The sequence below is a fragment of the Molossus molossus genome, unplaced genomic scaffold (genome assembly GCF_014108415.1).
Source record: "Molossus molossus isolate mMolMol1 unplaced genomic scaffold, mMolMol1.p scaffold_m16_p_3, whole genome shotgun sequence".
Classification (NCBI taxonomy): Eukaryota; Metazoa; Chordata; class Mammalia; order Chiroptera; family Molossidae; genus Molossus; species Molossus molossus.
The window spans coordinates 41,698,681-41,713,168 of NW_023425366.1; the positions used below are offsets into that span (position 1 = coordinate 41,698,681).

Consider the following 14,488-nt stretch of genomic DNA (forward strand, 5'->3'; position numbering starts at 1 on the left):
ATGGCTTAAATGCTACAGATTCTTGTTGCTCTTACCAAGATTTACTAGTATTTCTTGCATAAAGGTTCCTCCATTATGTTCTTAATCACACTTTTCAGAGATGTTAAATGGTTGCTTTTTTTTTTAAATCCTCATTGAGAATATTTTTTCATTGATCTTCAGATAGAGTAGGAGGGAGAAAGAGAGAGAGAAACATCAATGTGAGAGAGACACGTGGATTGGTTGCCTCCTGCATGACCCTGACGAGGGCTGGGGACCAAACCACAACCGAGGTCTGTGCCCTTGACTGAAATCGAACCTGTGACGTTTTGGTCCCTGGGTGGATGCTCTACCCATTGAACCAAACTGGCCAGGGCTAAGTGGTTGCTTTTTATAATTTTTACCAGGTGTGGTTGTTACGTTGAGGAGAGGGGCTGAGTAGCTCTTCATGCTACCTTTCCAGAAGTATTGTGAGAAAGAGGAGACTCTATTTCTGTTTCTTTTAAACTGGTAATTGGGTCTAGAGTCTTGATTAGAGGAAGGCTGATCATTTTTGGTATTTTAGATGTGAAGCTGTATGCTTCCTTTTTAAAAATTTTTTTCCTTTATTGATGTGAGAGGGAGAGGAGTGGAGAGGGAGAGAGTGATAGAAACATCGATGAGAGAGAACATCGATTGGCTGCCTCCTGCATGCCCCACACTGGGGATTTGGCCCACAACTCGGGCATGTTCCCTGACTGGGAATTGAACTGGTGACCTCTTGGTGCATGGGCGATGACTGAGCCACACCAGCTGGGCTTAGCATTCATTACTGACCCATGCCTTAATAAGTTATTTCACTCGGGGAACCTTATTTGATATTGAAATTCTTTTTCATTCATTTTTATTGTAATCTTATAACTTTTTCTAATTCAGTTTACTTACTGCTTTAACATTTTATAGTTGGGTGGGGTTATTGTTTGTGTGGCATCTTCTAAAACTAAGGACAAACTCAGATAATGTAGTAGTCTAAAGAAAATCATCGTGGCTGAAATTGGAGTCACTGCAGGTCTCGATGTCTGTCTGTTGGTGGCAGGCAGAGGTGCTGAGTTTTCCTTGTCTATTTCTTTATTGTAATAGTTCTCAACTACAGGCACGTGTGTATGTCTTTCAACTTTGGGTTTTTTAGAATTTGGGAACTGTCTTACAGATACAGGCCTAGAGACTCCAGTTGCTCAGGGTATCAGTATTTTTATGTTCTTTTATTTATTGCTAGTTCATTTAGACTTTTATAGACTTTAATGAATAGAATAAATCCACTAATGAATAAATTGTACTCTCACTTGTGAAATACTTTAAAGAGAAGGGCAAAATGCCTGCCCTTTCAATGTTCACCTTCTCCATTTCTATTGTTCGTAGAGAAGAATTTAGATTTTGAATAATTTTCTTCTGTAACACAGTTAAGAGCTAATAAAAAAGCTGTTTCCTCTCTCATGATTTTGAAACTATACAAATTAATGAAAAAATCTAAACAACCTCAATGTTTACATTATTAATTTGAAATCTGAATCTAATTTATATCTTGCTGTTTGCTTGGTTGTGCTAAATGTGTTAGTAATTGATAGGAACACTGAAAGGAAAAGGATACATTCCTTTAACATGTAGAGGATTTTTTTTTTTTTTTTATCCTCACCCGAGGACATTTTTGCATTTTTTGTTCAGACAGAGTGGGAAGGAGAGAGAGGAAGAGAGAGAGAGAGAAACATCGACGTGAAAGCGACACATCGAGTGGCTGCCACCCACACGACCCAACCAGGGCCGGGGACAAACTGCAACCGAGGTACATGCCCTTAGCGGGAACCGAACCCGGGTCTCTCTGTACCGCAGGCCGACGCTCTAACCGCTGAGCCAAACTGGCCAGGGCGAGGACTTTTTTTTTTTTACTACACATAGACCTCTGTACAGAGGAGCCATAACAGCCCTTCTGTTATGAGAGACTAGCTTCCCTGGTCTTCAGGTCTACCAGGTGATGAACTCTGTGAAGATCCTGGCAAGTCCTTTGAGAAATACATTTAGCCATTCCCACAAGTTAGCATCTGTCTTACTCTCTTCTTCTGTCTTCACCCTGCCTCCTTTGTTTTTGCCTTCCTTCTATCCCCACTCCCATTCTTTTTCTTCCCCCTCCATCCATCTTTCTTTTTTTTAGTGTTTCTACTGATTTTTTTTTTTTTTTATCTTTGAGAGAGAGAGGAAGGGAGAGAAAGAGATAGAAACGTCGATGTGAGAGAGAAACATCTATTGGCTGCCTCTTGCATGCCCCCTACTGGGAATTGAGCCCTCAACCCAGGCATGTGCCTTGACCAGGAATCGAACCAGGACCTCTAAGTCCATGGGATGATGCTCTATCCACTGAACCACACCGGCTGGGCGCCCCTCCATCTTTCTTTATCACTCTCAGTTCTTAGCTTTCTTGGAGACTGGTTGTGTCTGCTTCACTAGTAGGTACAAGTAACAGTAGAAACCCTATTACATTAAAAACAAAAGGTATGGAAGGTTAGTTTTTCAGGTGTACTGCCCTCTAACTGACTACAGGTAGTCATCTATCTTTTAGCCTAAATGAAGTTTATTTCTACACTGTTACTTTTGAATGACTCCATACACTTCTCCCTCTGTTCTTTGTTGCCATTACTGTCCTTTCAAGAGAATTCCAAGTTGAACACTGTATGAATATTTAATGTAATCCTTTTAGGTGTCTAATGGATTCAGAAATCTTTTTGACAGTTTCTCTAGGAACCTATTGTGGAAGAGCATGGTAGGTTTGGGGTGTTTGGGAGTAGAGTAGTGTGGTGAGGCTATTTTGTGTGTTAGGAAGAGCTGGGATTGTAGAAACCTGGTTATCGGACCACCCTTTGCCGTGTACTAGTTGGCTACATGACCTGGGCTGCTGTCCTATATCTGTAAGTTCCTCCTCCATGAAATGGTTGATATTACTCCACATGCAAGATTTGCCCTTATAGGCTTGTTTGGGATCTTTAAAACATCCAGTATGCTTTAGTAATGTGGTATTTTTAATAATCGATTATAGGCCTGTCATTCCTGAATTATGTTATTTTTGATGATGCATTTAATCTGCAATTTAGGAACTGATTGCTGCTTAGAGCTTCCCTTATAAGTTAATTAGTGCTTGGAAATGTTTCCAGTAGAAGTTATGAGAGATGATTTGTTTCTCAGACTTAAAAGCCTTTTCCCCCATTAGCTGAACCACTCATAGTAGTGTTTCTATGGAGGGAAATATGGTCTGGGTTCCAACTGTTACTTTTGAAACTTATTTTTCATAATTTATTTTAATGATCAGACTATTTCTATCTGCTTCCCACCTTATAATCCTTCATGATTTGGGTAGAGAAAGAGACCCTTTCTGATTCTTACTATCTAAACAGTTACCAGAGTGCTTGGCACAAAATTGGTTCTTTAAAAATATGTGATCTGAGCTTTCTCTCCCACACTGGATGAGCTTCTCGGGATGAAGGATAAAAAACTGGGGAGGAGGGGATAGATCATATACTTGTAGGGAGGACTTGGGTGAAGCAGGTAGGGATGGAAGTCCAGTAGCTTCCATTAGAACAGGTCAATGGTGAAGGTGAGTGGGTCATAAGGATACAAGTACCTGGACTTAAGGATAGCCTTGCTACAAAGGTCCAGAGAAATGTGAAAGTGAAGGAGCATGTGTATGTTGAGTATTCCTTACAGTCTTTGCTCTAGGTGAAAACTGCTCTTGGGGATGGGCAATAGTCAGTGATTCTGTTTTTCACATAGTAGCTCAAAACAGGAACATGGCTTTTTTTTTCTTTTTTATTTAAATCAATCAATTTTTGTTACAGATGTTTCTCCCTTTTCCCCCACTGATTTCCCCTCCCCCTCCCTCTGTTCCCTGTCCCCAGATTTGTTGTCCATGTTTTTTTTTTTTTTTTTTTAATCCTCACTCGAGGATATTTTTCCATTTTTTGTACAGATAGAGTGGGAGGGAGAGAGAGTAAGGGAGAGAGAGAGAGAAACATCGACGTGAAGGGACACATCGAGTGGCTGCTACCTGCATGACCAACCAGGGCTGGGGACAAACTGCAACCGAGGTACGTGCCCTTAGCGGGAACCGAACCCGGGTCTCTCCGGACCGCAGGCCGACGCTCTAACCGCTGAGCCAAACTGGCCAGGGCTGTCCATGTTTATTGTTCATGCACACATGCATGTAAGTTCTGTGGTTTATCTCTCCCCCACCACTCCCACCTCTGGGGATTGTCATTCTGTACCCCACTTCCACATCTCTCAGACTACCCCATTCCTCAGACTGTTATGTTCATTACATTCCACAAATAACTGAGATCATATGATACTTGTCTTTCTCTGTTTGGCTTGTTTTACTTAGGATAATACTTTCCAGGACCCTCCATGTCATCTCAAAGGATAAGAGGTCTTTCTTTCTTACAGCTGCATAGTACTCCATTGTGTTTATGTACCACAGCTTTTTTATCCATTCGTCTACTGATGGACATTTGGGCTGTTTCCAGATCTTAGCTATTGTAAATAGTGCTGCTATGAACATGGGGGTACATATATTCTTTCTTTCTTTTTTATTTTATCCTCACCCGAGGACATTTTCCCATTTTTTTGTTCAGGTAGAGTGGGAAGGGAGGGGGAGAGAGGAACAGAGAGAGAGAGAGAGAGAGAGAGAGAGAGAAACATCGACGTGAAAGGAACACATCGAGTGGCTGCCACCCGCACGACCGACCAGGGCCGGGGACAAACTGCAACCGAGGTACGTGCCCTTTGCGGGAACCGAACCCGGGTCTGTCAGGACCGCAGGCGACGCTCTAACCGCTGAGCCAAACCGGCCAGGGCCATATATTCTTTCTGATTGGTGTTTCAGGCTTCTTAGGGTATATTCCTAGAAGTGGGATCACTGGGTCAAATGGAAGTTCAATTTTTTATTTTTTTGAGGTAACACCATATTGTTTTCCATAGTGGCTGCACCAGTCTGCATTCTCACCAGCAGTGTACTAGAGTCCCCATTTCTCCACACCCTCACCAACACTTGTTGTTTGATGATTTGTTGATGGCGGCCATTCTGTCAGGTGTGAGGTGATACCTCATTGTTGTTTTAATTTGCATCTCTGATTATTAGTGATGTTGAGCATTTCATCATATGTCTCTTAGCCATTTGTATGTCCTGTTTGGAGAGGTGTCTATTTAGTTCCTCTACCCATTTTTAAATTGGGTTCTTTGTCTTCCTTTTGTTGAGTTGTATGAGCACTCTATAAATATTGGAAATTAACCCCTTATCTGATATATCATTGGCATTTATACTCTCCCATACAGTGGGTTGCCTTTCCATTTTGATGATTGTATCTTTTGCTGTGCAGAAGCTTTTGAGTTTGATGTAGTCCCATGTGTTCATTTTCTCCTTTGTTTCTGTTGCCTTAGGTGATGTATCAGTGAAAATTCTGCTGTGTATGATGTCTGAAATTTTGTTGCCTACAGTTTCTTCTAGGACTTTTATGGATTCATGAGTCACATTTAAGTCTTTTATCCATTTTGAGTTTATTCTTTTTTTTTATCCTCACCCGAGGACATTTTTCCATTTTTTGTACAGAAAGAGTGGGAGGGGGAGAGAGGAAGAGAGAGAGAGAGAAACATCAATGTGAAAGGGGCACATCGAGTGGCTGCCACCCGCACGACCAACCAGGGCCGGGGACAAACTGCAACCAAGGTATATGCCCTTAGCGGGAACCGAACCCGGTCTCTCCGGACCGCAGGCGGGCGCTCTAACCGCTGAACCAAACCGGCCAGGGCTTGAGTTTGTTCTTGTATATGGTGTAAGTTGATGATCTAGTTTCATTTTTTTGCATGTAGCTGTCCAATTTTCCCAACACCATTTATTAAAGAGGCTGTCTTTACTTCACTGTATGTCTTTTTTTTTTTTTGAGCAATGGGGATGAGTTCTGGTAGAGCCTTTGTTATTATATTCATATTAATATATCCATAAATTCTTTCTAACTTCCAATATATATCAAAGTCCAGATACTTTATTTTCACCTACATGGTTGTCCAGGAACTGTTCCTGCCTACTTCTCTAACCTCATCTTGTTCTACTTCCCACTTTTCTCAAGTGTCAGTCATACTGACCTTCTTAAGTTTGTTTCTAATCTTTTTTTTTTAATCCTCACTTGAGGACATTTTTTTGTTTAGATAGAGTGGGAGGGGGAGAGAGAGAGAGAAACCTCGATGTGAAAGGGACACATCGAGGGGCTGCTACCCACACAACCCAACCAGGGCTGGGGACAAACTGCAACCGAGGTACATGCCCTTAGCGGGAACCGAACCCGGGTCTCTCTGGACCGCAGGCCGATGCTCTAACTGCTGAGCCAAACTGGCCAGGGCTCTAATCTTTTTTAATTGTTTCTTTTTTTTTTTAATATATTTTCACTGAATTTTTAGAGAGAGAGAGGAAGGGAGAGAGAGATAGAAACACCCATGTGAGAGAGATACATCCATCAGCTGCCTCTTGCACACCCCACACCGGGGATCTAGCCTGAAACTGGGGCATGCGCCCTGACTGGGAATTGAACTGTGACCTCTCAGTCCATAGGCTGATGCTCAGTCTACTGAGCTACACCGGTCAGGCTGTTTCTAATCTTAAGGCTTTGTTTTCACTTTCCAGTGCTCTGCGTGCTGGACGTCTCTTGCCCTTCAAGTCTCCTGTGTCACTTCAGAGAAGCGTGTCCTGAACAACCAAGCTAAAGTGACACATTTTTAAATTATAGGCAGTCTTTAACATGTTCTTACTTTCTTCATATCACTACTTCATGTCTTTTTCTTTTCTTTTTTTGTTTTAATCCTTACCCGAGGATATATGTATTTTTTTTCTATTCATCTTTAGATACAGTGAGAGAGTGGGAGAGAGGGAAAGAGAGAAGCATTAATGTGAGAGGGACACATCGACTGATTGCCTCCTGCATGACCCTGACCAGGGCTGGGGACTGACTGAAATCGAACCCATGAGTCATTGGTCCCCAGGTCTATGTTCCAACCACTAAGTTAGACAGGCCAGGGCTGCTGCTGCTGCTTTTTTTTAATCCTCACCCCAGGACATTTGTTTGTTCAGAGAGAGTGGGAGGGAGAGAGAGGAAGAGAGAAACATTGATGTGAAGGGACACATCGAGTGGCTGCCACCTGTACGACCAACCAGGGCCGGGGACAAACTGCCACCGAGGTATGTGCCCTTAGCGGGAACCGAACCCGGGTCTCTCTGTACCGCAGGCTGACGCACCAACCGCTAAGCCAAACCGGCCAAGGCTGCTGCTGCTGCTTTCTTTTTTTAAATAGATCTTTCTTCTTCTACTAGAATGTAAGCTGCACGAAGTATGGGACACTGTTTTGTTCTGTGCTATATTCTAGAACAGTGGCTGGTAATGAAACATCTGTATTAGATGTCATGTGGTTTATTATGAAGTACTTGATTGTTCAAAATTGGTCACTTTTCTTTACTCAGCAAATATTTATTAAGTGTATATCATGTGTTTTGTTGAGCTCCTGGACTATAGAGATTCTTTAGATGTCCTGTCAGTGAAGGGAGGCAGTATTAGATGCTAATAAATAGTGTGGCTTTGGTATTCAGGTCCAATACTGCCACTTAATAGATTGTGACTGTGTTTGGGGAGGGGGAAGAGGGTATGGGTGGAAAAATGGTGATGGAAAAAGTGAAACATAATAAAGAGAAATAAAAATAGATTGTGACCTTGGCAAGGTAAAGTTTCTGATCCTTTACTTTTCTACCTTCCACATAGAATTATTATTAGGAAAAAACAAATGAATAAAGCCTTAATATAATACTTGGTATATAGTATATGTTCAGATTTTGGCTATTATTTTATAACTTGAATTTTATTTTAATTTTAGCTGGCTTGAATTGAACTATGGCAATTTTAAGTGTATGGGTGCTACATAGAAAAGATAGAAGTACGCAGAAACATGAAGGAGTGGGTAATAATGATTGAAGTATAGGAGTAATTCAGAACATGAAGCTTCTTCTCCATTTATGTTTCTGTTAATTTTTTGTGTACAATGTACATTCAGGTATGTTAATTTATCATTGCCAGGTTTCCATGGATCTCAATAGTGCCAGCAGTGTTGTTCTTCAGGTCTTAACACAGGCCACCAGTCAGGACACTGCTGTATTAAAACCAGCTGAGGAGCAGTTGAAACAGTGGGAAACACAGCCAGGTTTCTATTCAGTGTTGCTGGTAAGTTGTTCAGACACTGTTATATTAATTGTTTAAAAACTTACTTGTATTGGTGGTTTACTTAGTGAACTGATCCACATGCTTGCCTACCACTGCACTGCCATTTACTAATTCAGAGCATAGCTCTTTGGAAACATTTAGAAAATGTTTGTTGGTGAGTGAATAAATAACCGAGCAGGGTAGTGGTAGTATCTGCTTAGAAGATTACACTGCTGATTTTCTACTTTAGCATGTTAATGCTGACCTCAGGGCTGTAGGTAGTACACTTCCCTGTTCTGTCTTCATTCATGCCCCAATTAATTTATGTTGTCAGAGTTGTTCAGGTCACCCCACTGCAGCATCAGAGTCAAGTCTACCTTGCTCAGTGTGTTTCATTTTAAAACATTGTTTTCTTTTCCAAATTAAAAATTTTTATTTTCTTGATGTTTCTGCACTTTTTCTCTGGGTGTTATAGGAAATAGCAAAATAGTTTAACTAGCAGTATATGTTTTAACTAAACCTTTCTGGGAGTTGAAAGCTTTTGGTTAGTTAATCAATATTGTTTTCTCAGTGCCAGAATGAAATAATGTCTTTTTGTGTTGAGGACTTGCCTTATTCCTTTTTTTTTTAAAGATAAAGTGGGAGGAAGGGAGAGAGCGAGAGAGCGCGCGCAACATCAACGTCAGAGAGCCACATTGATTGGTTGCCTCCTGCAAATCCTGACAAGTATCAGGGATCGAACCTGCTGCCCTTGACTGGGAATCGAACCTGCAGCCATTTGGTCCATGGGCTGACAGTCCAACTACTGAACCAAACCGGTTAGGGCAGTATAATTTTTTTTTTCAACCCTCACCTGAGGATATTTTTCTATTTATCTTCAGATAGAGTGGGAGGAAGAGAGAGGGAGATATAGAAAGAAACATCGATGTGAGAGGGACACATTGAATGGTTGCCTCGAGCATGACCCTGACCAGGGCCGGGGACAAACTGCAACCGAGGTACATGCCCTTGACTCATTGGTCCTCGAGCTGATGTTCTAACCACTGAGCAAAACTGGCCAGGGCAGTACAATTTTTTTTAGATGGAATAGATTATATTTACAATAGATTAAAAACGGTTGAGTTTAATTTAATCCTTCCTTTTTTCCTTGTCTTGGCACATTTAGTCTGTTAGATTACCCTGGCTCTTCATTCTAGTTTGGAATTCCTGAATTTGTATGCCTAATGTTAGGCTTGTGTTCCAGTTCTATTATTCAAAATATGTATGAAATATTTCTACTTGGATTGATGCCTGCAGCTTGACATTTCTTGGTTCCCAAAGTGTAGCTGAGACAGGCTGAGATCCACTGACTTTCACAGTATTCCCACATTACTTCCCTTTACTCTGTCTTTTGCTCAATAGATTTTAATGAAGGTTCTGCCATGCTGGATTCTGTGCTAGACTTCAGGCATAAGGCATGACCTGGTCTAGGGTGGGAGGTAGACATGTGAAGTATTAAAACTGAATGTGATTAATGTGTTGAGAGAAGTCCATTTGTTCCCTAGCAAAGGAGACCCAAAATGAAGGGTCTGACTAATATCATGGGTATTTAGGAATAAATTGCATTACACAGCTATCTTTGTAATCTTTTGTATGTGTGTGTGTGTATGTGTACATAGTTTTCTAAAAATGGGATTGTGGTATGCACGCCTGTTTTCTAATTAATACATAACATAATATTTTTCTATAGTAAAGAACACACTTCTGCATTATTATTTTTGTTTATGAGTTTTTCCTACACAAGGCTCTGTTTAAGAGGTCACTTCTGTGGATTGGAGTTGTTTTTGGTCTAAGATGCAGTGCAGTTTCAGTCAGTTAACATATTCCTTAACATATTTCTACCTTTGTCCACCCACTATTCTAGATAAGTTTTTTACAAAGAAATAAAATACTTTAATTCTCAATGTTTGTGATGTTTTATTTTATTTATTTAAAATTTTTTATTTTAAGTGTTTTTGTATTTATTGTCATTTTATTGTTTATATTTTTTATCTTTTTTTTTTTTCATTGTGGCTCAGTCGATTGAGTATTGTCCCATGGACTGAGAGGTGCCAGTTCGATTTCCGGTCAGGGCACATGCCCGGATTTCAGGCTCGGTACCCAGTAGGGGGCGTGCAGGAGGCAGCCAATCAATGTTTCTCTCTCACATCAATGTTTCTGACTCTCTCTCCATTCCTCTCTCTAAAAAAAAAAATCAATAAAAACATATTTTTTTTTAAAAAAAGAAGACCCTTTAACATTTCATGTAATACTGGTTTGGTGATGAACTCCTTTAAGCTTTTTCTTATCTGGGAAGCTCTTTATACATCCTTTGATTCTAAATGATAGCTTTGCTGGGTAGAGTAATCTTGGTTGTAGGTCCTTGCTTTTCATCACTTTTAATATTTCTTGCCACTCCATTCAAACCTGCAAAGTTTCTGTTGAGAAATCAGCTGACAGTCTTATGAGAGCTCTCCTGTAGGTAACTAACTGTTTTTCTCTTGCTGCTTTTAAGATTCTCTCTTTGTCGTTAACCTTTTGCATTTTAGTTATGATGTGGCTTAGTGTGGGCCTCTTTGGGTTCATCTTATTTGGGTCTCTCTGTGCTTTCTGCACTTGTATGTCTATTTCCTTCATGAGGTTAGGGAAGTTTTCTGTCATTATTTTTTCAAATGGGTTTTCAATTTCTTTTTCAGTTCTTCTGGCTCCCGTTGATGTGAATGTTGGTACACTTGAAGTTGTCCTATAGACATCTTATACTATCTTCATTAAAAATTTTTTTTGCCATGGCCAGTTTGCTCAGCAGTTAGAGTGTCAGCCCACAGTACAAAGAGTCTTGAGTTTGATTCTGGCCAAAGGCATGTACCTCGATTGTGGTTTGTCCCTGGCTCTGGTCACGGTCGTGCAGGAGACACGATGTGTCTCTCTCACACTGATGATTCTCTCTCTCCCTCCCTCCCACTCTATCTGAAGATAAATGGAAAAATATCCTCAGGTAAGGATTAAAAACAAAACAGTGTATTACTTTAAATATATTGTTTTTTTTTTAAGAGAGAGAGAAACATCAGTGACAGAGAAACACTGGCTGCCTCCTGCACACCCCCTTCTGGGGACCGAGCACGCAACCTGGACATGTGCCCTGACTGGGATTCAAACCGGGACCTCTCAGTCCCTGGGACAATGCTCAATCCACTGAGTCATACCAGCCAGGCACTGCTGTCCTCAATTTTTTTTTTCCTCAAATCTTTATTGTTGGGTGTAAAATGTATTACAGATGTTCCACATTTTTCCCCCATTGACCCACTCTTGTCCCCCCCCCTCACCTTTTCCCACACTATTGTCTGTGACCATTGGTTATGCATATAAGTTCTTTGGTTTGTTTCTTCCCACCCCCCCCCAACCCCTTTCCCTTTGAGGTTTGTCAGTCTAGCATTGAATTTGTGCTTCTTAATCCCTTCACCTTTTTCACCCATTCCCCAACCCCCCTCCCAACTGGCAACCAACAAAATGTTCTTTGTATCTATGAGAATGTTTCTGTTCTACCTGTTCATTTTGTTTGTAGATTCCATTGTTGATAGATATGTATTCATTGCCATTTTGTTTGTTCATACATTTTATCTTTTTCTTCAAAAAGACCTTTCATCATTTCATATAATAACGGTTTGGAAGTGATGAACTCCTTTAACTTTTTTTTGTCTGGGAAAGTTTTTATATGTTCATCGATTCTAAATGACAGCTTTGCAGGATAGAGTAATCTTGGTTGTAGGTTCTTGATTTTCATCACTGTGAATATTTCTTGCCATTCCCTTCTGGCCTGCAAAGTTTCTTCTGAGAAATCAGCTGACAGCCTAATGGGAACTCCCTTGTAGGTAACTAGCTGCCTTTCTCTTGCTGCTTTTAAGATTCTCTCTTTGTCTTGAACCTTTTGCATTTTGATGATGATGTGTCTTGGTGTGGGCCTCTTGGGGTTCATCTTGTTTGAGACTCTCTGTGCTTCCTGGACTTGTATGTCTGTTTCCTTCACCAAGTTAGGAAAGTTTTCTGCCATTATTGTTTCAAACAGGTTTTCGATTTCTTGTTCTCGCTCTTCTCCTTCTGGCACCCCCAAGATGTGAATGTTGGCAAGCTTGAAGTTGCACCAGAGGCTCCTTCCACTATCCTCATTTTTTTGGATTCTTTTTTCTTTTTGCTGTTCTGATTGAGCATTTTTTGCTTCCTTATATTCCAAATCGATGGTTTGCTCCTTGGATTTACGTACTCTATTATTGAAGCTGTGTAAATTATTCTTTATTTCAGTTAATGCCTCCTTCAATTCTAACTGTGTATCCATGATTTCTAACTGGTCCTTTTTTATGCTCTTGAGGCCCTCCCTAAGTTCACTGAGGTTCTCACTAAGTTCATTGAGCATCTTTATAAGCAGTATTTTGAACTCAGTATCTGTTAGGTTGCTTATCTCCCTTTTGCTTAGTTCTTTTATTGGGGTTTTGTTCTGTTCTTTCATTTGGGACCTGTTTCTTTGCCTCCTCATTTTGGCTGCCTCTCTGTGTTTGTTTCAGTGTATTACTTAACGAGAGGTATGGGGCTAGCTGAGACCAGATGCTGCTTGTTTGAAAGAATTTAGGAAAACCTGAAGCAGGATCCAAGACAGGCCAATCCTATGGTCAAGCAACTGGCAACAGTTTGGGTGGGCCTGAAAGTTGGGTGGGGTGGGGCCGGGCCTCAGGGAGTCAGCAGGGCGGGGCTACCAGTGTGAGCCAGGTTGCTTGAGTCCCAGATATGGCTTCTGTCTGCCACCCCAGGGAAGGGCTCACCAAAGGGACAAAGGCCTCTGACAGCACGTTTGTCCCGGAGAAAGCCCCCTCTCCAGCCCTCGCTCCAGTGCCAAACAGCTCAGTTCTTCCCTGTATGTCTCTGGTGCCCCTCGAGGTGCCTCCCCTCCAAGCTTAGAGGGAGAGAGTCCGACAAGTCCGTGTGCGGGCCCTTTAGGGAGCTGCCTGGGGCTCCAGCCGCTTCAGCTTCCCTGAGCCTCAGTTCCCGCTGGTTTTTTCCAGCCAGAAGTTATGGGGACTTCTCTTCCTGGCACTGGAACCCTGGGCGGGGCACCTGGTGTGGGACGGGGACCCCTCAGTCCTCAGGGAGGACCTTTCCAGCCACAGGAGCCTCCTGATTTTTATCCGCCACACGTGGGTGTGGGACCAGCCCGTTGCTCCGCCTCCGCCGCCCCTCCTAACAGTCTTGATGCGGCTGCTGCTTTAATTCTGTAGTTGTACGACTTCCCTTCAGCTTGATTTCAGGCGGTTTTGAATGATGATGGTTCTGTAGTTTAGTTGTAACTTTGATGTGGTTGTGGGAGGACACGATACCGCGTTTACCTACATGTCCTCATTTTTTAAAAACTCTTTTTTTTCTTACTGCTGTTCTGATTGGGTGTTTTTTGCCTTCTTATATTCCAAGTTGCTGATTTGATTCTCAGCTACATCTACTCTACTTTTGATTCCCCTGTAAGTTATTCTTCACTTCAGTTAGTGTATTCTTCATTTCTGACTGCTTTTCTTTTTATGATTTCTATGTCCTTTTTCATGCTACTGAAGTTCTCACTAAATTCCTTAAATATCCTTATAACAGTTGTTTTGAACTCTGTGTCAGATAGTTTTCTTGCCTCCATTTCATTTAGTTCTTTTTCTGGAGATCCTTCTCTCCCTCCCTTCTCCCTTTGTTACTGTCTTTTTCTCTTACCTTTCTGGATTCCTCATTCCTCAAATGTGCCATTTAGTTTTTTGTTTTTTGTTTTGATTCATCATCACCTGAGAATATTTTTTACATTGATTTTTTGTGTGTGTATGTGTGTGTGTGTTTGTGTTTTTAGAGAGAGTGGAAGGGAGGGAGGGAGAGAGGGAGGGGTAGAGAGAGAGAATAGGAGAAATGATGTGAAAGAGACATAATCGTTTTGTTGCCTCCTACACATGTCCCATCTGGGGCTGGGGATTGAACCTGCAACCCAGGTATGTGCTCTTGACGGGGAATCAAACCCATGACCCTTCAATTCGTGGGCTGATGCTCACAAATTCGTGGTTACACTGAGCAGTGCTGGCCAGGTCATGCCATTCAGTTTGGACCATAACATTTTTTTTTCCTTGACACTTCATACCCTCAGTCTTTTTTTTTGTTGTTGTTAATCCTCACTTAAGGATATTTTTTTTGTTGATTTTTAGAGTGGAAAGTGGGGGGGGGGTGGT

General features: G+C 41.5%; 1 protein-coding gene across 3 annotated transcripts in view; it reads left to right on the forward strand.

The window, feature by feature from the left end:
• IPO11 (importin 11) overlaps positions 1–14,488 on the forward strand; it is a 211,150-nt gene that overhangs the window by 18,344 nt on the left and 178,318 nt on the right. For all 3 annotated transcript variants that reach the window (XM_036279398.1, XM_036279399.1, XM_036279400.1), the window contains one exon: positions 8,112–8,255. In XM_036279398.1, the coding sequence (XP_036135291.1) occupies positions 8,118–8,255 (138 nt within the window). In that variant the 5' untranslated portion in view covers positions 8,112–8,117. Of the gene's footprint in view, positions 1–8,111; positions 8,256–14,488 lie in introns of those variants that run through there.